The 24108-nt window shown below is 35.8% G+C and overlaps 1 protein-coding gene across 8 annotated transcripts in view; it reads left to right on the forward strand.

Moving 5' to 3' along the window:
- PAM (peptidylglycine alpha-amidating monooxygenase) overlaps positions 1-24108 on the forward strand; it is a 124792-nt gene that overhangs the window by 68038 nt on the left and 32646 nt on the right. For all 8 annotated transcript variants that reach the window (XM_038123236.1, XM_038123233.1, XM_038123235.1 and 5 more), the window contains 10 exons: positions 98-183; positions 1856-1939; positions 14587-14635; positions 15113-15180; positions 16797-16877; positions 16981-17057; positions 17341-17444; positions 20268-20455; positions 21107-21178; positions 21422-21493. In XM_038123236.1, the coding sequence (XP_037979164.1) occupies positions 98-183; positions 1856-1939; positions 14587-14635; positions 15113-15180; positions 16797-16877; positions 16981-17057; positions 17341-17444; positions 20268-20455; positions 21107-21178; positions 21422-21493 (881 nt within the window). The remainder of the gene's footprint in view (positions 1-97; positions 184-1855; positions 1940-14586; positions 14636-15112; positions 15181-16796; positions 16878-16980; positions 17058-17340; positions 17445-20267; positions 20456-21106; positions 21179-21421; positions 21494-24108) is intronic.

Genomic DNA, 24108 nt, shown 5'->3' on the forward strand with positions numbered 1-24108 from the left:
GATCTTAAAATTAGTGATTTTGCATGTAACTCACCTGCTGTTTTCTGATTTCAAAACTTTAAAAATTATATTCCCTTTTCTTTCCTCGTATTTTTAGGGACTGTGATGAAGGAACATGCAAAGATAAATCTAACATTTTGTATGCTTGGGCAAGAAATGCTCCACCCACCAAGCTGCCCAAAGGTATTCGCCCTTTAATATGGAGTTCTTGTGTGCAGGGGCAGGGAAAAAAGGAGGACATGGAAGTAAGAATCTGGCATATCTGAGAACATCCTGTAATATTTTTATTATGTCTAATTGATAGAAACTGTATAAACATCAACCTAATTAACTATGAAATGTATTATGCTTGCTAATATACTTGTGGGTTTTTTTCATTCTGTTTGCTATACCATTATGGGTTTCTGTAAGGGTAAAAAAGATAGAGATAAGTATCATAATATACTGATTGTTTTTATATAGCATTAGTCTTGCATTTCCTATTATATGTTAGTAGAAGGTTACCATTTATGTATCTTTCAGTAGCACACAAACTACATTAAAATATTTTTGTTTGTTTGGGAAAGCACAAACAAATTCAATTGAAACATTGAATTTTTCCTGTTTAAGGTATATGTTGACAATTTAATGTGTTTTTCATTTTTAATGCTTTGATGCAGTTGAGCACCATGCTTGTATACCCGTTTTCTTGTATAATATACAACTCTACTGAATTAAATCAAAACATTTTAAGCTACTTGGAGTGGTATGTCTGGAAAACAGGGTGAAGTGCTTTTTTGTAATAACCATGAAGGGTCTTAGAAATATCTACCATCAGTATAGCCTTGATCTGAAAATATCTTGATTTCTAAGTATTTTTTTCTTTCATCTTTTAATGCCCATTTTCATAGCCAGGGGCAGTATCATGAAAATGCTTTTTTCAATAATCCATTTACACACTTACCAACATGAACGTTATTTGATTTGGTTATCAGAATGTCAAGTGAAAAAAAGTTGTTACATGGAGGATTCTGTAGATGTTTTGTACTTAGAGGATTATGTAAAAGTTTTGCTGTTAAACCTTACCCTTGTTGGTAAGTTGTGCAAAAATATAAGGTTTGTAGGGAGTATTCATAAAGATTCCTCATTTGGGCACAGAGATGCTGCAATCCCATTTATAAGGTAGGGATTTGCATTTTGCTGTGGGATTCTCTGACCAAATACAAAGAAATTGTTTTTTCTACTTCTTTTGAAAAATGTTCATTGTAGAATTGGTTTAGAGAAATCCCTTTTTGTGATGGTGATAATTTGCAATTTCATTGTTTCAGACTATTTCAAGCTTCTCTATTGTGTTTTGTGCCTGTACTTGCTTCTCTCATCAAGTAACATAGGTGCATAATTTTCTCAAGATTTTTTCTGCCTATAATATTAATTTAAATCTAAAAATATTTTACTGCAGATCTTTTTCTCTTCTCATTCTCAATGTTGTTTTAGTAAGTTATTGTTAATTAGTTTATATCATGAAGAGGTTGTATGAGAAATGAAAGGTTCACCAAACCCTACACGGACTTCCTTTTTATTTTGGATTTAAAAAAAAAAAAAAAATCTGAATTAATGTTCTTTGATTGAGAGAGTTATCTGCATAAAGCAGATACTTTTTCATAATTAAGTTATGGTCCTAGCTTCTGAGTCTTTTTGGGATCATGTGCTGGTGGTTTTCCTGGGTTTCAGGACAAAGTTTTCTTCAGTGGTGTCTGAAATTTTCTACCCCTTCACTCTTAGCCAGTAAAATGATTTGTATTTTTTTATATTGTCTGTGATGGTGAATCATCTTACATTTTATTTTTCTGAAAACAATACATTTTCCTTCTCTTAGGTGTTGGCTTCAGAGTTGGAGGAGAAACGGGTAGCAGATACTTTGTTCTCCAGGTACACTATGGAGATGTTAGTGCATTTAGAGGTATGCATTTTAGAAATTTGCTCTTTAAGTTGTATCATCTACATCATCAAAAATATTTACCCATAGAAAATAACTTTTCTGTCAATGCTATTTGCAAAGATCAGTGAGCATTTGGGATACAGTTTCTGTATTAACTTCACTTCATAAACTTAATTTATCTCTATAAATATTTGAAAGGTGAACACCATTTTTTTTCTTCAAAAACTGTGGAGCAAATGACTTAAAGTAATCAAGAAACAGATTAATAAGTGTATGTTTAGGGAGAAACTTGGGGTTTCCATATATAATTCAGTGTTTTGTTTAATGAAGTTGGAACAAACAGGTATGAACACACTTAATCTGTCATCTTACTTGAGTAGATTGTGAACAGATAATATTCACTAGCCAATCAGTTACAGTATTTGTGTTTGGAAAAAATGTAACATGTCTTTTTTGTGAGATAGTGTCTTTTTTGTTTGTTTGTTTGGCTTGTGTATTTGGTTTGGTTCAGGGCAAATTTGGGAGAGAACCCCCAAAGGGGCTCCTCTAGGAAAGCAGATTCAATTGGCCCCTCCCCAACCGGTTTGGGAGAAAATACCTCCTTGGAGAAAAGTGGAAAAAACCTGTTTATTAAACAATAAAACCTAAACAATATTAAACAGTAAAACCTCTTGCTGCTCCAAAAGAGATGACAAACTCAGAAAGTCCCCTCTGGGCTGCAGCTCAGCTCACTCAGTCTCTTATCAGTCCCTCCGGCGCTGGCAATGCCACGGCCCAGGCCCGGCCTGGTGGCCACAGGTGCGAGCTGCTGGTGCTCTTCTGGTGTTCAGTCCAGAGCAGGTTTAAAAAAAAGGTCCAAAGAAAAGGGGAAAAAAAAACCCCACAGTCCAAGGAACTTATTTGCTTCAGCTAGCTAAAACTAACTAAAACAAAGGAGAGCTCTGTCCTGCTGTCTGTCCATCCGCAGACAACGCAGTCCAGGAGCAGGAATGTGGAGCAGTGAGAGCGGTGTCTGAAAATAAACTGCGTGCTTCTTCTCTTTCTTCTTCACTCTCTGGAACAAGTCTTAAAAGTGCAAAACTTATTATTCAGTATAAACAGAACAAGACGACTGGGGATAAAAGCATCATATAGTCAACCTAGGACATTCTATTTCTTATCTTCATATTGTCAGCTTACTACTAAAACTAATATATATTCTAATTCTACAAACACATACCTTATATATCTAATATACAGCTATACACAGACAATGGGCAAACAACATTCAGCAAGCAGTGATATTTATATATAGTTCTTACTCAACAATCAGATCTTTCTGGTCCACATTGTGGTTTTCTATTATTTTTTTTGCATTATCTACCATGTGCAACTTGGTTTCTGAGTAAAAACAATTTTACAAATGGGTTTGTGTGTATTCGAGGCAGAATTGATTTAAACTGTCTTTTTTAATGAATTTCTGACATGTACTTTGTCTCTATCTACTCTATGCAATGGTTCAGATTGGGCAGGGCTTATTCGGTTAGTAGAGCTCAGAGTGTTTACTAATCAGGTGGCTTTTTTCAGATGCTGCTTTTAATTTTTGAAAGATCCTTTATTTAATGCCTTCAAGGTGGTTTTTAACAGTCTGTTGAACTTTTTCACTTCGTCTGTAGGTGGTGTATGCTAGGGAATATGGTATACTTACTCAATGCCATGTTTTTTAGTCTAGGTGTTGATAAGGTTGTTGTTGATATGAGTCTTGTTGTCTGACTCAATTTTTTTAGGGGTACCATGCTTCCAAAGATCTGTTTTTAAGGCTCAGGATGGTGTTATGGGCCGTAGCATGAGGCACAGGGTAGGTTTCTAACTATCTTGTGGTGGCTTCTACCATGGTCAGTACATAGCACTTACCTTGGCATGTCTGGGGCAGTATGATGTAGTCAATTTGCCAGGCTTTTCTATACTTGTACTTGGACTACTGTTCACACTACTATAGAGGCTTCACTCACTTGATCTGTTTGATGGCAGCACACGTTTTACAGTTATAGATAACTTGCGAAATAACTGTCTGTGGTTAAATTCACTCTTTGGTCTTGTGTCTACTTATAGGAGGCATTTTTATCCTGATGACTTGAAGTATCATGGGCTTATCGAACAAGGAATAATTTTCTTTTGTGTTGCTAATCTAAGTCTATCTTTGGCATTTCTATCTTTGCAGTCTGGTCTACCTGCTTATTGTTTCGGTGTTTTTCATTGGCTTTATTTTTGGGGACATGGGCATCTACATGGCAGACCTTCACTACGTAGCCTCTTTACTCTGGTAGTGATGTTTTTCTACTCTTCAGTAGCCTAAATCGGTTTTCTTTTATGCTGCTAATTAAGTTCTTTTCACTTCTTCAGCTATCTCTACAGAGCAGTGGCTACTATCTATGAATTAGTGTAGAGGTAGAGCTTTGGCTACTTTTCTTTTTCAGCAAGTTCCAGGGTTAGTTGAACAGTTTTGAGCTCAGCAAGTTGGCTTGATCTACTTTTTCTTTCAGTGGCTTCTGCAACCTGTCGTGTGGGGTTTTATACACCTGCTTTCTACTTTTGTTTCATTCTTATAATGCGGCAAGAACCATCACTAAAAAGAGCATGTTGTATTTCTTCCACTGGCAGTTGGTTATAGGGTGGCGCTTCTTTAGCATGTGTCACTTGGTTTTCTTTATTAGTGAGACTAAAGTTTTTATTTTCTGGTTAGTTTGTAATTATTTTTAGAATCTCAGGGCTATTCAGTTTTCTAATATGGGTGCGCTGCGTGATGAGAGCAATCTATTTGCTCTATGTAACGCTGGTGGCATGGTGGGTAGAGGGAACCTTTGTTCTGAACATTTACCTTAGTACTGGTAGTCAGGGTGTCAGGAGAAGTTGTGCTTCAGTGCTTATTACTTTTGAGGCAGCTTGGACTTTTTCATAGGCTGCTAAAATTTCTTTCTGTAGCTTCGACTCCAAAATCTTAGTGATTGGCTTTGAGTCTTCTCAGGCACCTTCTGCTAAAGGATCTAGGACAAATTATGGTTCCCAGCTGCAGAGTAGAGCACATTCTTCATATTTGGTTTTGTTTTGATTGGGCTAAGGGCTATTGCATGAACGATCTTTTGCTTAATCTGGGCAAAGGATTGTTGCTGTTCAGGGCTGCAGTGGAAAGTGTTCTTTTCATGGGTGACTAGGTAGAGAGGGCTCACAATCTGACCGTATTCAGGAATGTGCATTCTTTAAAAACCTATGGCACCTCAGAAAGCTTGTTTCCTTTTTGCTGGATGGTGGAGACATTGCTGTGATTCTGTTGATTACATTAACAATCTGGGAATCTGACGCCATCTATCTTGCTACTTCACTCTCAGAAACTGGATCTCTTGAGCAGGTCTCTTGACTTTGCTCTTCTTGATGGTGAAGCCAGCTTTCAGGAGAATCTGGGTGATTATTTCCTTATTCTCAAACACTTCTGTTGCCGTCTTCCTCTACACAATCATCTCATCAATGTATTGCAGATGTTCTCGAGCTTCACTTTTTTTTAGTTCACTTTGGATCAGTCTATGGTAGTTTTACTTCTGGGGCAGTCGGTTCCAGGTGTACTGCATGCTTCTCCAGGTGAAGGCAAACTGAGGCCTGCATTCTGCTGCCAGAGGAATGGAGAAAAATGCACTGGCAGTATTGATAGTGGCATATTACTTTGCTGCTTTGGACTCTAGCTCGTACTGGAGTTCCAGCATGTCTGGCACAGCTGCACTCAGCGGTGGAGTCACTTCATTTAATGCATGGTAGTCCACAGTCAATCTCCATTATCTTTCAGATTTACACACAGGCTAAATGGGGCTGTTGAAGGGTAAATGGGTCTTGCTGACTACTCCTTGGCTCTCCAGTTCACGGATTACTTAATGGATGGGGATTACGGCATCTCGATTTGTTCGGTACGGTTGGCAGTGAACTGTCAACGTAGCAGTTGGCACTCATTGCTTTTTTACTTTCAGGAGTCCTACTGCAGATGGGTTTTCTGATAGTCCAGGCAAGGTGTTCAATTGCTTGACACTTTTTGTCTCTACAGCAGCTATTTTAAAGGTCTTGAGTCTCTTTGGGTCTTTGAAATACTTACTTCGGAGGAAGTCTATGTTTAAAATGCATGGGGTCTCTGGGTCAGTCACAATAGGGTGTTTCTTCTACTCATTTTCTGTCAGGCTCATTTCAGCTTTTACTAAAGTAAAATCTTGTGATCCCCCTGTCACACTAGCAATAGAAACAGAATTTGTCTCTACATGTCTTGATGGGATTAATGTGCACTGCGCATCAGTATCGACTAAAGCTTTATATTTTCACGGTTCAGATGTGCCAGGCCAACGAATTTATACAGTCTAAAAAACACGGTCTTCTTTAGCCTCTACTTGGCCAGAGACAGGGCCTCTTTAAGCTTGGTTATCTTTCTTTCTTTGGGCATATGTCTTGGAGGTTTCTTCAAGGGGATTGAAAATATCGTCATCATTATCATATATGGCAGTTTGGTTACGGGTTTTTGGAGTTGGTTCACTTTTGGACCTTTCTCTCTGAGTCTTGAGTTTATGCACCCATTGTGCCAGAGCAACAGTAGATTTTTTTATCTCATCTTTTCATGTTTTCTCCGCAATCGCGCAGGAAGAACCACAGCTCATGGGGTGTACCTTCTCTTTCTATCTGGGGAATGTCTGCGTTGGATATCAGAATTTCTGATCTGTACTGATGAGACTTGGAGAAAGCTCTCTTTAATCTCCTCTTTCAGTTCTTATGATTCTTCTCTATCTTGTCTTTTAATTTTTGCCGACGTGTTTCCACCACTGCAATTCTGGCATGTGTTGGGCCATGTGCAGCATCTGCATATGCTCGGAGCTTCTTTGCCGTAGCAAGCACAGTCTCCTCACTGTCATCCCACTTCATTATTGCTAAAGCAGAAGCGTATTCTTGTGGCCCAAGTCGTACAAGTTTTTGCCACATCACAGATGTACATGGTATTAAGTCTGAATTTATAGTGTTTATGTTATCTGAGAAGACAATCTTTGTTACTGCTATTTTTTTCAAGCGTTGACTCTCTTGTTCTATGGTCTTTTATTGGGTTTGCTGCATATAGACATCATCTGCACACAGGTATCTTTGTGCTACACTTCCCAGGACCCGTGCCCAGAAGCTGTAAGGGTTAGTTCCCCTCATCATTCCTTGGTCGATGACAGGATCATGTGACAGGGATCTTAAATACTTCTCTTCAGTACCATCTAAAACTGTAGCTTCGCCTGTAGCATCTTAAAGATGGACCAACCAACTAATTATAGATTCATCAGGTTTTGAGTGTAATTCTTTCTTAGGCCGTGAAGGTCTTTTAGGGAATAGGACTCAATAGTGGCTTCTGATGTTGCGTCAGTTGTTTTAATTTTGGCTTTTGTATCAGCAATTGGTGTTGAGGGTCCTTCCTCCAGATTATCATCGTCAGTCACTGGCCGATTGGTTTTGCTTGTGTGTTTCTTTCCTATGGCAACTGCCAGTGGCTTAGGCTCACTGTCTGGTTTAGCTACAGCCTGAGTAGCTGGGGTGTTGCCTGCAGCCTGAGTGACTGGGATAGCTGCTGATTTATCTGCCTGCCCCCTGCCTCTGTCTGCTGCCCTAGTGTATCTAGCAGTGTGCAATAAGCATAGGCCAGGGCCCAGCTTATTGCAATGAACTTTTTCTCTTTAGAGTCATCATGGCACTTCTCTTTCAGGCGTTTCCCCGCCTCAGCTGACTTCTTCTGAATTTGTTCATGTGGAAAATCCCAGTCTACAGGGTTAGATAATTCCTTCAGGGTTTGGCCCATATTTTCCTATTCTCTACACCACTCAGGATTTTCCATGCCTGGGTCTACTTCTAGGTCAGGGGTCTCATTAGCTCCTCTGGACATCTCAGCCCTCATTCTAGAGAAGCTGCAGACTATATAGAGGAAGCTTAGCAGATTAAATACAAGAAAGATGGGCTCTTTAACATTCAGGGGAAACTGAACATTCTCAAAAGTGACATTACAGATTCAAAGGAGAAGAAGCAAAGGAAAGGCTGGAAAGTCTCATTCCCTGCTCCTCCTCTAAAAAACTTAAAGCAGTTACTAATAAATTCTCAAAACATGCTACTAGAACTGGGACACAGGGTAGGACGAAGAAACCATAAACCATAGATATCATAAACAGACTCCAGTGTCTTTGTAAACACTTTATAAATCATTATCACCCAAGCCAGCACAATAGGTATTCTAATCTGTGTCCCTCTACTGTAAAAACTATGTGTTAGGGACAATAATCCTAGTGACTAGAAAGGTATTGAAACCTCAAAAAGGTCTAGAGACCAGAACTATATGAAGGTGTCTACCTCAAGAGACATTACGAATTTGAGCAACATGGCTACTGACTGCTTTAACCCACTAGAGAGCAAGCACAACCAACATGCAGTCAATAAACGTTTTTTCTACTTTCTCGAGCCTCATGTTGGGTGCCACTGAATGTATTTGTCCTGGTTCAGGGTAAATTTGGGAGAGAACCCCCAAAGGGGCTCCTCTAGGAAAGCAGATTCAATTGGCCCCTCCCCCCAACCGGTTTGGGAGAAAATATCTCCAGGAGCAGGAATGTGGAGGAGTGAGTGCAGTGTCTGAAAATAAACTGTGCGCTTCTTCTCTTTCTTCTTCACTCTCTGGAACAAGTCTTAAAAGTGCAAAACTTATTATTCAGTATAAACAGAACAAGACGACTGGGGATAAAAGCATTATATAGTCAAGCCAGGTGGTTTTGTTTGGTTTTTTTTAAGGTGAAACACTCATTTCAAGCATAGTAATATGGTTATACTTGTCATTGAGTTTTTCACAGAGTTATGTAATGGTTAAGATTGAAACAAACCTTTGGAAGTCGTCTGGCCCACGCCCTCCCTGCTCAAGCAGGGCCACCTACAGCCTGTTGTCCAGGCCTATCTCCAGGTACATTCAGGGTTAGAAGCACCCCAGGGCAACCTTTGCCAGTGCTTAGTCACTCACACAGTGAAAAAGTTTCCTTCTGTTCAGCAGAAGCCCCCTGTGTTTCAGTGTGTGCCCATCACCGCTGGTCCTGTTGCTGAGCACTGCAAAGAGCCTGGCTCCCTCTTTGCACCTTCCCTTCAGATCCATCTCTCTCTGAACAGGCTCTCTCAGCCTTTCCTCACAGGAGAGATGCACCAATTCTGCCATAATCTTCATGGCCCTTTGCTGGACAGAATTAATTTAATACCTGGTTAAAGAAATGAAAAATATTCTTTTTAGAAGAGTTGAACATGAGAGTTGATGACTTTATCTACAACATTTTTTCCCTCCAAAACTGATAGGAAGTAAAATTGGGTGCTAATACATAAATAACTGCTACATAAAGTCAAATATTTTATATTTGTAATTGTAAGTCAGAATAGTAAACTCTGAACAATACTTTGGAATCCTTGCTGTACTACTGGAAGCGTACCAAGTTAACTGAGCAAGTTTCATCATTTATCCTCTGTTCTGAATTGCAACAACTGCATGGGCTCACATACAATCTTCAGTGACTATATTCTTATGCTTTGACTCTATACTTATGCCTGTTGTTATCAACAGACATCTAATTACAAGAAAAATCACTTTAGGTTATTCCTGAAATTTAAAAACACTCATGAAACTAGTTGAAAATTATGAACACTACTATAAAGGTTTAGGACATTTTATTAGATTAGAATAATTCTGCTTTCCATCCCTTCTTACCGATAATCCTGAGCTAAGAATTCATACTTGGATATGCTCTTTACTCTCAGATAACAAAACAAAATTTATTGTACCTTGTCTAAAGTAAAAAGATTAAAATTTAATCTGGAGAACTAAAAATACATTCTACAAAAAAGTGTGTGAAGAGCCATCTTAGAAAAATATTAATTTCTCTATTTCATTTTCTTTACTTTTTATATTGTAAAAGCAAAAATTATTGTGGACTTATGCTTGATAGTGGATACAAGTAAACAAGTAAAAAATGTCAGAAATTTGTCTGCCTCTTCATATAGTCATAAATGTCTCGAGCTCAGATTCAAATTAAAGTAAATCTAGCCATCTTTAGGTCTGTAAAGGGACCCAGTCAGCTTTGAACTTGGGCTGTAAGAATATGGAGTGCAGTTGTAATTCTGGTCTTATTTTATTATTCTATGTAAGCACCTTTGAATCTGAATTTTAAAAAAGATTGTATTTTTCTAATGCCTAGAATGTTGGGGTTTTTTTTCCCTTCCCTTTGTATAACAAAGACTAATGCTGTTTCTAATCTGCCATATTATTACCTTAGACCTTTCCAGCACGTGTAAGATTATAATTGTTATCCCCAAGAGTGAAAGTGTTAAGAAGATATAAATTATAAGGTATTTTAGCTATTCTGAAATGGAAGGTTTTCACATTCTGTCATTTTGTATGTGTGCATCTGTTGCATTGTTTGAAGCAATTTATAATTTTTTGTCAATATGTTTGGAGCAAATTTATGAGGAAGTCTTTCATCTTTGTTCAGCTTTGGCTTTTTTTTCATTCCCTTTCTTGTTGTCTCTCTTCTTTTACACAACGAACAGTGAATTCTTGCATTCTCAGCTTGTTCTTTTAACCTCCAGCTTTTCACTAAGAGTAGATTTATTTCTCCCCGCTATCACGCTCTGCAAGAATTATGTTACCTACATTGCATATGATAACATATAATTTCTCAGTGGGGTGTAGGGTTCATAGTGTTGTCTTAGGGTTTGTTTCTTTTGGTTGGGGAGAGTAATTAGTTTTGGCCACTAAGCTAGTAGGTGTCTTAAAAAGGTCTGTTTCCTGAATAGAATGTGAGTTGTATATTGTTATTTGAACATTACTCTGAATTGACTCTGAACATTAGATTTGGTGTGCTTCTTTTTGACATTCTCTTGAATATGCCAGTGTCTTGGATAAAATTAGCTTTTCATATTCACAGAATTCATGGCTATGATATATTTTTATATCCTTTTAGCAAATCAGTCATCTGTGACCTTTATGAGGTCTTCATCTGTTAAAAAATTTATATTGAACCAGGATCAATAATTGTCTCCTTTCCGTCTGGAAAGTAAGTTGTGAAAATGTCACTGGGCAGTCTGTGTTTGCATTTTGTTTTTCACAAATTGAGTAAAGGTACAGTTTCATTCCAGATTTCATACTAGACTTTTAAAAATAAATTTTATTGAATTGATACTGGAGGAGTGAACAGATCGGCAAGTACGAGCACCTTGACTTACAATAAAAATATAAATCAAGATAGTTTTATGTATCCAATATAAGATACCAATATTAAATACAGTATTAGTTGTCTCATTCTTTTCTGGTACCTCAAGTTCATTTCTTGTGCTGAATGTCTTTGCTCAAAAAATATAACTTGTACAAAGTTCCTTCCCCATGGGCATTAGGTTTGGAATTGCCTTGCTCACCTTTGAGGCTACTTCTTGAGTTTAATGAAGCAAAGACAATTCTGAGACAGTATGTGGAGATTCTGGTACAAATCAAGGGCTGACTTTGAAATAACAAGGGGTTTGGAGCTTCATAAAAAGTGCCACTCTGTTGCAGTGGGAGCTTGTAAGTATTCTAGTCACCTATACTGTTCCTATGAAATACTGGAAACAGAGCAGTGAAGAAGCTGAATAAATAGTTTGAGCAGAGTGCTCAGTAATTGATAATCCCCATACTCAGAGTCTAAAGAAAGTAGATTTTGAAGAGTGTTTGTTTTTATGAGTAAAAAAACCATAAAATTTTAACTATCTAGGAAGTCCTAGAAGTTTCAATGTCTGTGGCAGATTATCATGCATGTAATTGAAGAGTTCAGGACTGTGGATCTGGATCGACAGATTAGCAGAAAGTCTGTCAGGCTTGCTTCGGAAGTCTTAGCAAAATCAGCTTACAGAAGGAGGGTGTTTCTCTTTAGCATAATTTGCCTTCACATCAGGTGTGACTGTTTAATTTGAAAAGCTGTTGAGTATTTCTAGTATTTGAGATATCTCTCCTAGAAAACATTTAAACATTTATTGGCAGTTAAACTTTGAATGATCGTTGCAATAGTGTCATGCACAATTTTTAAAAATTACATCCTTAAAATCTGAAGCCAATGTAACATACACCATGGGCTTTGTTTGATATGGGTAAAAAAAGGCGGGGAATATTTAATATGATTAATATTAATATGATTGTGTTATGCTTGCACAGAATGCAAAAGTCAACACAACTTGTCAGCATTATTTGGTGAACAGTTCAAAGCTTTGAGTGTTTCAAAGAGGTGAACTGAAGGAAGAAGAAGCAGGGAAACGTCAGTTCCAGCATCCCTCTGTGGTTGTTAGAAAAACATTTAGTTCAGTTATGACTAAATGTAACTACAAACAGAATTATAAAGCACTGTAGGAATTCCTAAAAGATTTAGACTAATGTATCCATCCATTATTTTATTCTTAACACATTCTTTTGTTCTTAACACTGTAGATCAAATACTTCAAAAATGAACTTGAAGTTCATTTGTGCTTCTCCTGATTCTGATTTAGATGATTGCCTTATATAGTAACAATTGTAATAATTAGTAGCAACTTTCCAGCTATCTTCAGTTCATTTTGAAATTGCTCTCTTTAGATGAAAATGCAGTCAGCATTTTTTACATGTTCTGAAAATTCAAATTGTGTCAAAATACTTTAATATTATCAAACAGAAATAATATTTGAGGGTTTTTTCCTCCTCCTCCTATGGTGCTACTTTTATGACTATGACCTAGTAAAGGCTACATTTTTCAAATATGAAATTAGTTTGATGTCTTGGGAATAATTTTGCAGCTGCTTTCAAAAGCTAGAATGGTGATGTTTTCAACTAAATTCCAAAACTGAGAGACACAAAATGACTGATTGTATTTTTAAATTTTAAATTTTATTACTTTAAGTAATAATGTTCTGAGAGGAAGCAAGCATTTTCCAATTTCCATTGGAATTCATGTAGTGCAGAGTTCTAACAATATTAAACTTATAAAAAACTGAGTTCTGGAACGTCATCTGTGCTACATAAGTAAGAAAAAAATAGTTTAAGATGAGGAGAGTGGGGCAGAAGTGACTTTACAAAGACCTTTGTAGCAAACACTGAGGTATTGGGATTGTAAGTGAAGCTGCCTGCAAGGAGGAGGATGAACAATATACACATATATTGAACTTATAAAACCATTGAAAAGGAGTTTAGTTTCTCTTTCTCTTGAATGTTTTCTTACCATTCCCCTTCTTTTGTCCTAATAGCTTAGTCTTTTTGGCACTTTTGGATTCTTGATTTGGTAGTCTTGATTCTTGTAAGTAATCTTGATGAAAGAGCTACTGTTCTTATTTTTCTCTTCTGTGTACAATGAAGACTTAGATTTTTTTGTTGCTATTTGTAAAGGTGCAGCTGTGGTATAGTGATTCAGATTTTTAAGTCCAACAGTGTTTATTGTGATGCACAGAGCTGGAGTAACTAAGAATTTGTAGAAGCCATGATAATGAGCATTTTCAGAACACAGTAAAATTGTGTTAGGAGCTATTTCAATTGAATAACACCTACATTAATTTACAGATCTACTTTGTGAACATAGTGAAAACAAATTCTTGTAAATTCTATGATCAGTGGTGGTGAAAAGCAAACTGAGTATTATCCCTTATTAGTGACGTGTAGGGTGACTGAAATAGCTAATGTGTGAAAAACTGAACTGACAGTTTTTAAGTCAAGTTTCAAGTTTTCTGTCAAGTTTCCATGTGTTGTCCCACTTTGGCCATTATCCTTTTTTCTGATCAAATGAACTACTTTTTCAGTTTGCAATCTGGCTATTTATAAGAGGAAAAACTCTCAGAAGTTACTGCTTGTTACTATAGATACTCTGATCTCTTTCTTACCTGAAACATTTGCTGTTGGATAATATTTTTTCAGAATGTTCTGCTTACTTACTTTGGAATTAGATCCATCTTCTAACTACCGCTGTTATTGTATAAGCATTAGAAAAAGAAACTTGCTTAAAAAGGAGCAAAGATAGAACTCCCAGATGGCAAACTATAATTTAATAACTGTCAAGACGACTAGGTCTTTAAATTAAAATGCCAAAAGTATCAGCTAATGATGATACAATACACTGACAAATGAAGTAGCTATTTTTACTCACCTTCGAGGATATCCAATTTTAAGTAGAATTGTTGTCTGTATTGGTATATCAAGTTCACCTGCTGACTTTGATTACGAGGATTTCTGGCAGCTGCATTATTAATGTCTAAAATTATTGCTTTTCATAAACCTTTCATTTTTCAAAATGTGACTAAAATATACATTTGTTTGAAAAAAACCTACTTTTTCTACTAGTGTAAACATGATACTGTTTCATTTCCCAGATGCTAGTTGATAAAGATCTAAATTTTCTAGTACAGTAGTTTTCATCCACTGAAGTTTTTCTTTATATTAGTACAAGTGCAGTGCAGTACTGAGATGATCAGATTTGTGCAAATTTCAGTAGTATTTCCACAGTGTAACAATTTTACTGCACACAGTAAGATTAAAACTTGTTCTGGTTTTTTTTACATAGCCAAAAAATCTTGTTAATATGTAGTAATTTGCAGGGATTCAGTTGCTAATGATGAAACTTTCACAATTTGTACAGATAAACACAAGGACTGCTCTGGTGTAACTTTACATCTGACACATCAAAAGTGAGTATCTTTAAAAATGCTTACCTATTTTTTTAATTGGAATAGTAATTGTGGATTCCATTGACAACATTTGAAATAAAAATAATACATACTTCACAATATTAAGAATTATGAAGTTGTATCATCTGTTGGCAAAAAAATTCATTACTGCTAAGAAACTTGACACAGCTGTGCTACGAGTACTGGGTTGATATAATTTAAGAGCTTCATATTTAGAAATCTGGGATGAGAACAACAATTATGCAGATGATAGCTTTGTCCTATTTCACATACTTTGCATAAAATGCTTTAGAAATGGTAGCAAAAAAAGAGAGGGAGAGTGGAACTGCTTTGAAACAGCTTCATTTTTAGGAGACCTGTTTCAGATGCAATCCAATGTTTAGAAATTAGTGGTATCAAATGGTACTGGATGTCGAGTCACTTGCAGTTATGTTTTACAGAGGACTTGTTTACCAGAGCTTGGATTTTCCATTGCAGGCAGCCCTTGATTGCAGGAATGTATCTTATGATGTCTGTGAACACAGTCATACCACCAGGCAAGAAAGGTGAGTTATCATTTTACAAAGTGATTATATGATTTCAGCATCTGACCTATTATTGTTGCTTATTGTGGAAGAAAATTTGGCTGAGGCTTGCTGATATGTAGATGGACAAATTATTTATTTGACTGCTTGAACAAATGAGGGAAAAAATAGTTATGTTTAAGATTAAGATATTTCCCTATGATTACATCAGTAAAGGCAATCAATTATGTATGAACACAGTGTGCACAAATAATAGTGAGTATTTCTTTAATTTATTTTCATTTTATATTTTATAAAAAATGCCCTACCTCTTTTCTAATTCCTCCTCTCCCCTCTAAAAAGCCATAAACTGCTTTGGACTCTTCTTCATATGTCATTCACAACTTTTGTGCTTCTACTAAGAATTCAGTTTTAAAAAATGAATTTCTACAAGGAAGGAGCTGCTTATGAATTTTATTCCCATGTTGGGAGTAAAAGTCCTGGTTGGTTAAAAGGTCAAAATGCTAAAAAAAAAACCAAACAAAAAACCAAAAAATCAAACCTGTAATAAAAAGTTTCCCAACTGTTTCTGTACAGAATACTGAATTTTATCTAAACTTCATCTTGGAAACTCCCCAAATCCTTTCTTTGGCTGGCATGGGATGTACTGTTTTAAGGAAGTTGGACACTGACTGTACTCTGTTATACCAAATTTTTAAGGAGATAACCAAGACCACCATTTGTTCCATTCACTGTTAGCTGCCTAAATACAATGAGGTGGTCAAAGGCTCAGCTGACTCCAACTGTTTAGTGAATTCAGCAACTTGAAACATTTTTAAATTTGAACTGAAATTAAAAATATTTTGCTCTCCCATATGAAAATCCGCCAAATTAATCCTCCACTATCCCCAAGAATGTTTGGTCAATGTAGGAATTTAATTTTTCAATTGGAAGGGTGAGGGAAAAGGGCAAACAAACGGTTCTGTAGTTGCAGATAACTTCCTTCTCATCTTCAGTCAAATTTACAGCTCTTAAGTGGAGCATGAAATTTGTTAAAACAGGAAGTGTGTAACTTCTCTCAGAAAGGCGTCAGGATTTTTCTGTAGGCTCTTCCTTAGTTATTGTTACTGCATCTAACACTACCCTGTAAACATTGTACACCACTTCTGTGACAAAGTCTCTTTGTCAATTAGGTGTGGGCCTTTATAATCAAGACTTCATTGTAAATCGTATCAGTTTAGAATTATATCTGTTTATTTTAATTTTCCCCTGAGTAGATTATTTACCATAGCTATGTTTATTCTAAGCAACCCTCAACATAGTCTGTAAATAAATGTATTACTTTATTTTGTTAAATAGTAGTAGCGTACACCAAGAGAAGTTCTTCTGGCTTTCAGCCAGAAAGATTTTATATATATGTCAGCAGATTAAGTAATTTTCAAGTAACCTGGACTATATTTTATTAGTTTTTCTTTGAAGATGTCTTGAGATGGACAGTGCAGAAATATAGGATACCTTCTATTATCTTTTGAAATCATCTGTTGTCCATTGTACGTATGCTTCTTGTAAACCATGCTGAATGAAGTACAGTAATTCAACTTCTCTCTGTTTGATAAATGATCTGTTTGCCATTGTTTATTGCTATCATATTTTCACAGTGGTTGATGCAGACATTGCCTGCCATTACAAAAGGTCTCCAATGCACCTTTTTGCCTACAGAGTTCACACACACAGACTAGGTAAGAGAAACATAGGAATATCAAATACCTAACAGAAAAATGTTGACCCTGCAACATATTTTTTAAGTATATCTCACTTCTCATGTATATTGATATTTTATAGGTAAAGTAGTAAGTGGATACAGAGTGAGAAATGGTCAATGGACATTGATTGGTAGGCAGAGTCCACAACTACCACAGGTTGGTCGGGTTCTTTTCAGTTCTGAATGTAAATTTTAATTATCTTTGTTTCAAACTGAGAAACTGAATTCGAAATCACATGTCCACAGATTTGCCATCATGGTGTTTCCAGCGATTGTGTGCTGTTGTGCCCCTGGAAATGAATATTGCCAAGTATTATCATAATTAGTTTATGATGCAAAAGTCATTTCAGATATGTAGCACCGTATTTCTCTTCAGCGTCTATTAACAGAGAGAATATGAAGCACTTTTACTGATTGTGGTGAATCATCCTCTTTTTCAGGCATTCTACCCTGTGAAATATCCAGTAGACATCAGCTATGATGATATCTTAGCAGCCAGATGTGTGTTCAGTGGGGAAGGCAGAACTACAGAGACACATATAGGGTAAATTTTATCTATTTGCTCCATTTCAGAACCTGTTTTACCAGGGCATTGGTTATATGTAGAAATGTTTTTGTTTCATGTCTTCTTCCATGGTAATTCTAAGAAAGAGTTTCTGCCAGAATGTTTTGTTATGCTGTCTGATTTACTTAAGATTTAACTTCACACAATGTCCATTGATGTTACTTATGTGAATATTCGCTTTGCTGAAGTGTTCAGAACGCTTCTGAAGTGAAGCTGTACTGCCAGACAACTTAGTCAGATGTTGGGCTGATCTGTTCTTAGAGAAGGATTCAGAGTATCAATTCTAGAAAATATATTTTTTAATCAGGTGACAATATTAACTTTTTAATGTGAAATAATAAAGCTTCACAATTCTCTACACTATTTCAAAACAAAAATGTATAGAAGCTTATAAAATTCTGATATTTTGACCTATTGCAAAATCTAGCCTTAAAAAATCTGGACCAATACTGAAATTTCCTTTTTTTCAGTATAAAAATGTACAGGCTTTTATGAAAAACACTCAAACCAGAAATTACTAATAATAAAAAATAGGAAAATCTGAACTGTGATGCTTCACTGATGCTACTCAGCTGCAGGTGATAGACACAGCCCTATAAGATCAAGTGGACAAATACAGCTGTAAAAATGTATTTAATATTAATACTCTCTTAGCTGGCTGTGGTTCTTTGAACTATAATTTAATGCATATGTAGAGAAACAAAAATAACCTGTGGAAATCTCTCTGTTCTGGGAGTGTGTGCTGCAGCATTCCAAGGAAAGAGATTTTTATGCATTGAGCACCCTAAGATTGCATCTCAATGGAGGGTTAAGGATTCAACATGGATTTAAAACTTTCCAGGGGACAGTTAAGATAGTGATGTGTAACAGTTGGAAAAAGTGAGTTGAGGAGAGGTTTTTACAGATACCATGACACTGAAAACATAAAACCTTAATTTAACTGCTGACCTTTTTTCACAAGCTCAAAGCATTTCTGTCATGTTTCTGTAAATTTACCCTGAGTAGTTCTTATTTGTTGAATAATCCTTACAGTTCAAGAAACAGTCTTAGGAAAATGGTGGTATTTTCTTTCAATGTACTAGTATGCTTTCAGTGGGAAAGCTGTCTCTCTGTCCTTTTCATTACAGTAATTGTTATAATTATTATGTTTCTATATTTATTATTATTTGTTTGCACTATAATATATGAATGTATATTGTATGAATCATGTAATATTGTTTATTATTATTACCATTATTATTTTTAGTATTACCATTATTTATTTATTAACAATTAATATTTTGTATTATTATATTTTACCACAAGTTTTGCTTTGTCCCACTCTGGGGAGGGCAGGACTGGGGGCAGTGAGCAGCAGTACTTTACTGCCACCTGAAATTAAACCACTACAAATGCTTAGACACAGTAGCATGTCAGATGAACCACAGTTTGTGTAATTTCCACATCCAGTTTTTTACTGGAGTTTTAAAGAGGAAGCATTTGCAGTGATGGATATTGGAGGTCCAACAGTGAAGATTAATGCTTTCTAAAAGCTTAAGCAGAGCTTGCCCAGTTTTGTAGTCTCCAAGGGATGCCAAACTTCCAATGCATGGAAAAATAACCAATTCCCCTTTTGAAACAGTCTCTTCTCCCATGCTTCCCTTTCTCCCCTCTGGCTTGTGTTATTATTGTTGCTATGGTGAATAAATGAATGCTGCAGAATGCTGCTGGAAAAGTCAGCGCTGATGTCTTTTGCAAACAGCTAATAGAACACCTCTGTATTTTTTAAATGAGTGTAGGCTCACTGTTTAATTGTGAAAGCTAATTAGAAATCTTGATGTAATCCCCTATATTATATGAACTTCCATTAAGAAGTCCTAGCTTATTAATTTTCAGGATTGTAGCTCTAAACAAAAAGTATCAACCTATATGGCAGAGGAAGAATCAGACCACAGTTATAAAGAGGCCATACATACTCTGCTTCACCAAGTAGTATTTTTCAGAAAAATAAACTTATTTGTGCCAGCTGTTTTTTCTATTGAAGACAGGATTATGTAGCAGTAGAGAAGGGCCACTTCTGTTTCAAGTACATGTACAACATTTATCAAAGAGCTGAATTTTGCTAGTGTTTTATCATTCCACTTGCACTTATGTTTTGTTACAGAAGCTTACAAACAAGTTATTCCCAAGGTGGCAGTGCTCTGTTCTCTTTAAGAGATAATTGTGGTAGCTTAATATGTAACAAAAATAAATTTTGCAGTATTAGAACCAGTGTGACTGGACAGTAAATGAATGCACTTGATGAGGAAAGAGGGAAGATTTGTCAAATAGAATGAAACATGTATGTTATTTGCAACAATTTCAAATTAACATTGGTCCAAGATTTGTAGAAAAGTGATTAGTAATGTAATGAATGATACAGCTCCGTCATATTTAATCAGAACATGTGCCCAGTTGATAACACAATGGGAACGCTATGGGGTATTCTGTAGAAATTAGAAGGAAGAGCAGTTTAAGTAGGTGATGCGATTTTCTGTGAAATCAAAAGCAAATTGCTAGGACGTTCTGAGATATGTGGGCTTTTTGTCTGAAGCAGATGTGGTTGTGCTTATCCTGCTGCATTTGTCCACACTGCTTTTCTCCAGTATAAATCAAAAGAAATTTCTGATATTCACTGCAATGCAGGTATTGCATGCTTTAGTTTGGGATGTCTAAACATTTGATTGTAATATTTTAGTATTCTGTTAAACAAGTTGGACGAATTAAATAATAGCCATTCAGTTCATTATTTTCTAAGTGCCACATCTTTTCTGTACTGTGTAGGGGTACTGCCAATGATGAAATGTGCAACTTTTACATTATGTACTACATGGAAGCCAAGCATGCTGTCTCATATATGACCTGCACACAGAACACAAACCCTGAAATGTTCAGAAATATTCCACAGGAGGCAAATATTCCTATTCCAGTCAAGTTTGATGTGATGAAGATGATGCATGGACATCATGAAGGTGAAAAACACTTGTAATCCTTTTTATTCATGCCGTCTTATGCTCATTGATGTATTTCTCTGTATTGTGTTATTATGCAAAATTTTCATTTTGGGGTAATGCAGTTCTGCATAAAATTCAAATTGCTAATTAATAAAGCATCAGGGGATTCTGCTGTAGGTTTTGTTGGAAATGTCTGCTATAGTCTTTTGTCTGTTTCTTTCTCATGTTGTCTTCCAATTTCTAACATATTTTTACAGTTGTGTGGCCTGTGTGCCCTGAAGACTGGCTTCTTTTTCTATGCCAAACTTTATATTAACAGTTTCTTAATGTTTGTCTTCTGTCTATTTCCTACAAAACTGAATCATAATATTGCCCTGGTTTTTTAGATTCCACTGCCGTGTTGTGGGAGGAATCAAATTTTTACATTGAACAGTTGTAGGCCTATAAATTGCAGCAACAGTATTATCTAGAGGTAGTCTGACTGATGTGTCTGTGTAGCAAGTACAAGTTGCAGTTTTTTATTTCACTTTTTTACTGTTGCATTGTATGGTATGACTACTATGATAAAAATACCATGTATTTGTTTCAGGAGGGTATTTTTTTCCTCAGTAGGGTGGTAATTCCCTTCACATGCAGAGGTTAACATCATACTCTACACCCATTTTTCAGAAACCAAGGATAGTGATACAGGTTCTTTGCTGCAGCAGGACAAAAAAGAAGAGGATGAGATTTTGGATCAGGGTATGCACTTGCTTATTTCTATGTACATTTTTTTTTCTATATTTATTTCTACTTCTATCTTCTAATATAAATCTTAATTTTTTTATTCTGGTTGTTTTAGTGCTGTGTTTTTCAATACAACTACTGTTTATATATAAAAGCACCAAATGTTCATTTCCAAAGGGCATTTTTCCACAGTGGGGGGGATACTCAGTTTCATTCACATGCAAAGGCTAACATCATATCCTAAATCCATTTTTTTAGAAACCAAAGATAATGATGCAAGTTATTTGCTGCAGCAGGCCAAAAAAGAAGAGGCAGAGATTTTGGATCAGGGTATGTACTTGTTTATTTCTATGTCAAGTAAAGGACTTGTTAATGTAAAATACATAAATAATTTAATGATTTATGAAGTTTTTAATCTGTTTATCTTTAATTGATGCTATTTGCAATGTTCTGTAAAGCTAATAGGATTGTATGCTATAAGAAATGATAAAAAGAATTAGTTTACCACTGATCTCTAGCCTTGTAGGTAAAATTTATTAATGCATTTTAATCTCATAATGTTTTCCTGTTCTTTGTTTAATTTGCTGACAAAGGTTGTGATTTATTTGTACATGCATGTATTCTGTATGTAACTATTTGCTATTAACTCTTCATTGATTTCTCAGTTTGTATTACCATGTGTGTATTAGAGAATAATGTTCTTATGCTTCAGTATTTGCTGTACATGCAAATATTGAGTTGAAGTTGAGTGCAGCTGTTTAACAAGTTACTTTTGCTATATTTGTGTATATGTATGCATTATAACTCACACAGAAATATACATAGCACTTAGCTGGAGGAAAAAAAATCTATGAGTGCTATAAAGATTTTAGAAATACTCAGGATATTATTTATGTTTCAGAAATATCTTAGACTCTACTTATAAGTTCTTGTGAGTCATATAATGTTAGATAAAAATTGCCTCAGTGTCAGGATTTTTCTTTAGAGTAAGGAGAAGACCTCGTCAGCTACAGATTGATACAGTTTTCATTGAACAATGTTGAGGTTCAAGGACTAAATTAGAGCACACTTACTTTTGCCTTTAAGAAGAGCGAAGATTGGACAGTGTTTAGAATTTTTGATAACATCTCCAAAAGGGGTTAGATTTGTTATGTAGTCTGCTGTTTCTTATAGTTAAATAATTAAGTTTTGGTTACATAAAACCAGCTTCTGGAGTGTGAAACTGTCTTGAATGAAAGAACTTTGAACTATTAGAAACAGTATTTACAGTGGCATATCTGATCTTTATCTTAGTCAAGTCAAGATGTATTTTTTAAGAAAGAAAAGCAATTCAATTTTTTTAATCTGTTTCAGAGCAGAATGAGCTATCTGCTTACAAATTTATGTTGAAATTCATGCTGACAATCTGGTTTACCCTTACATTACCAATAAGTGCATTAGCATTTGATCAAGGTTCTTGTTATATATATATGTTTTATTGAATTCATTAGTGTTTGAAAATAAGTGTTGAAGAAGGTTCTGCTGCTAAATTTTTATTTTTTTTTTGTCTTTGAAATGTATTTTGAAGACATTTCCGCAATGCAGTCTGGTTTGCTGAGAGCACTAGTTAATATATGTCATAATCTAACCTGTTTCTATGGAAACACACTTTTTTTTTTTTTTTGTTCATTTGGAATTACTTGGGTTCATGATGTGAAATACCATAACACAGTAGTTGCTGTGAATTTAATTTCCTGTTCTTAATTGTTATATTAAGATAAATAAGATAAAAACCAGTTCAGGTTTGGTTTTATTTTTGTCTCCAAAGAGGGAAAGTTGAGTGGCTGGCTTAGGAAGTAGGTTTTGGTTCTGCAAGTGCTGCCTAGATAGACTGGGGAAACCAGGAGCTGAAAATGGTCTGCAAAATGTGCCTGTAAAAATTACATAGAAATAGGAGTCCAGTTTTGTGGAGCAAATCAGTTTTAAGCAATGGTGTTGCCACTTCGTCCATCTCCTCAAGTAAGTTCAGTGAGTTAGCCAGTAGGAACCAAATTTGAACAAAACCTTAATGACAGGAAAATTCTACAGTTTGGATGGAGGAGGCAGTGGACCCTACATGGAAGCACATGTATACATCCACTGGGGCTGAGGTCATTATACAAATACATCCTTTCACAGAGGTAAAAGACATAAGGCTTTCCCTTTATGGTCTGGCATGACATATTCTGTATGATAGCCTTATCTACAGAGAACAGAGACACCAGAACTGAGTCTTTGATTAGTTCTGTTGCTGCTGAGCTGTTGCTCAGTAAATTCAGCCTTTGATTTGCTCTGAAGAAAGCACATCAACAATTTTCCAATAATTCTGTGTTTGATCTTGCATGGGTTTCTTTCTCTGTGATTTATTATCTTTTAGCAACTTATTTTCCCCTTCTTAGTTTCAGGCAACTGAAATAAACACTGTTACTTCACTGTTATTTCAATAAACTCTGAAATAGTTATTCAATTGTTGTGCTCCCATGGAGGTGATGCCATGATGATTTTTTGCCCTTTCTTTTTATATACCTTTTATATATTCTCAGTATTCTTAGCATACATACTTGTAATTCTTTAAGCCTGATATCTTGGCATAGTCCTGATATTGTGCTGGGCAAAAAACCAAACATCCTAAAGGCCTCACAGTTGGGGGCCAAAAAGCCTTACACTATCTTGAGAAACCAAAGCCTTCTCTAGAACATGCTTGGTAACTGGATTCAAGCCCCATGTAGGGAAGAATGCTTTAAAATAAAGAAATGTCATGCCATTCATTTAGACTTCTCATTAAGGAACCTTTGTCAAATATACTAATCTACAAAGTCCATAAAATTATATATGCAATATACCATGTGTATGCATTTCAACTATTCCACCTTGACAAATTATTGCACCTAAGGATCCTTATTAGATACCAAGATAACCCTTTCATC

Source organism: Motacilla alba, chromosome Z, assembly GCF_015832195.1.
Source record: "Motacilla alba alba isolate MOTALB_02 chromosome Z, Motacilla_alba_V1.0_pri, whole genome shotgun sequence".
NCBI classification, from domain to species: Eukaryota; Metazoa; Chordata; class Aves; order Passeriformes; family Motacillidae; genus Motacilla; species Motacilla alba.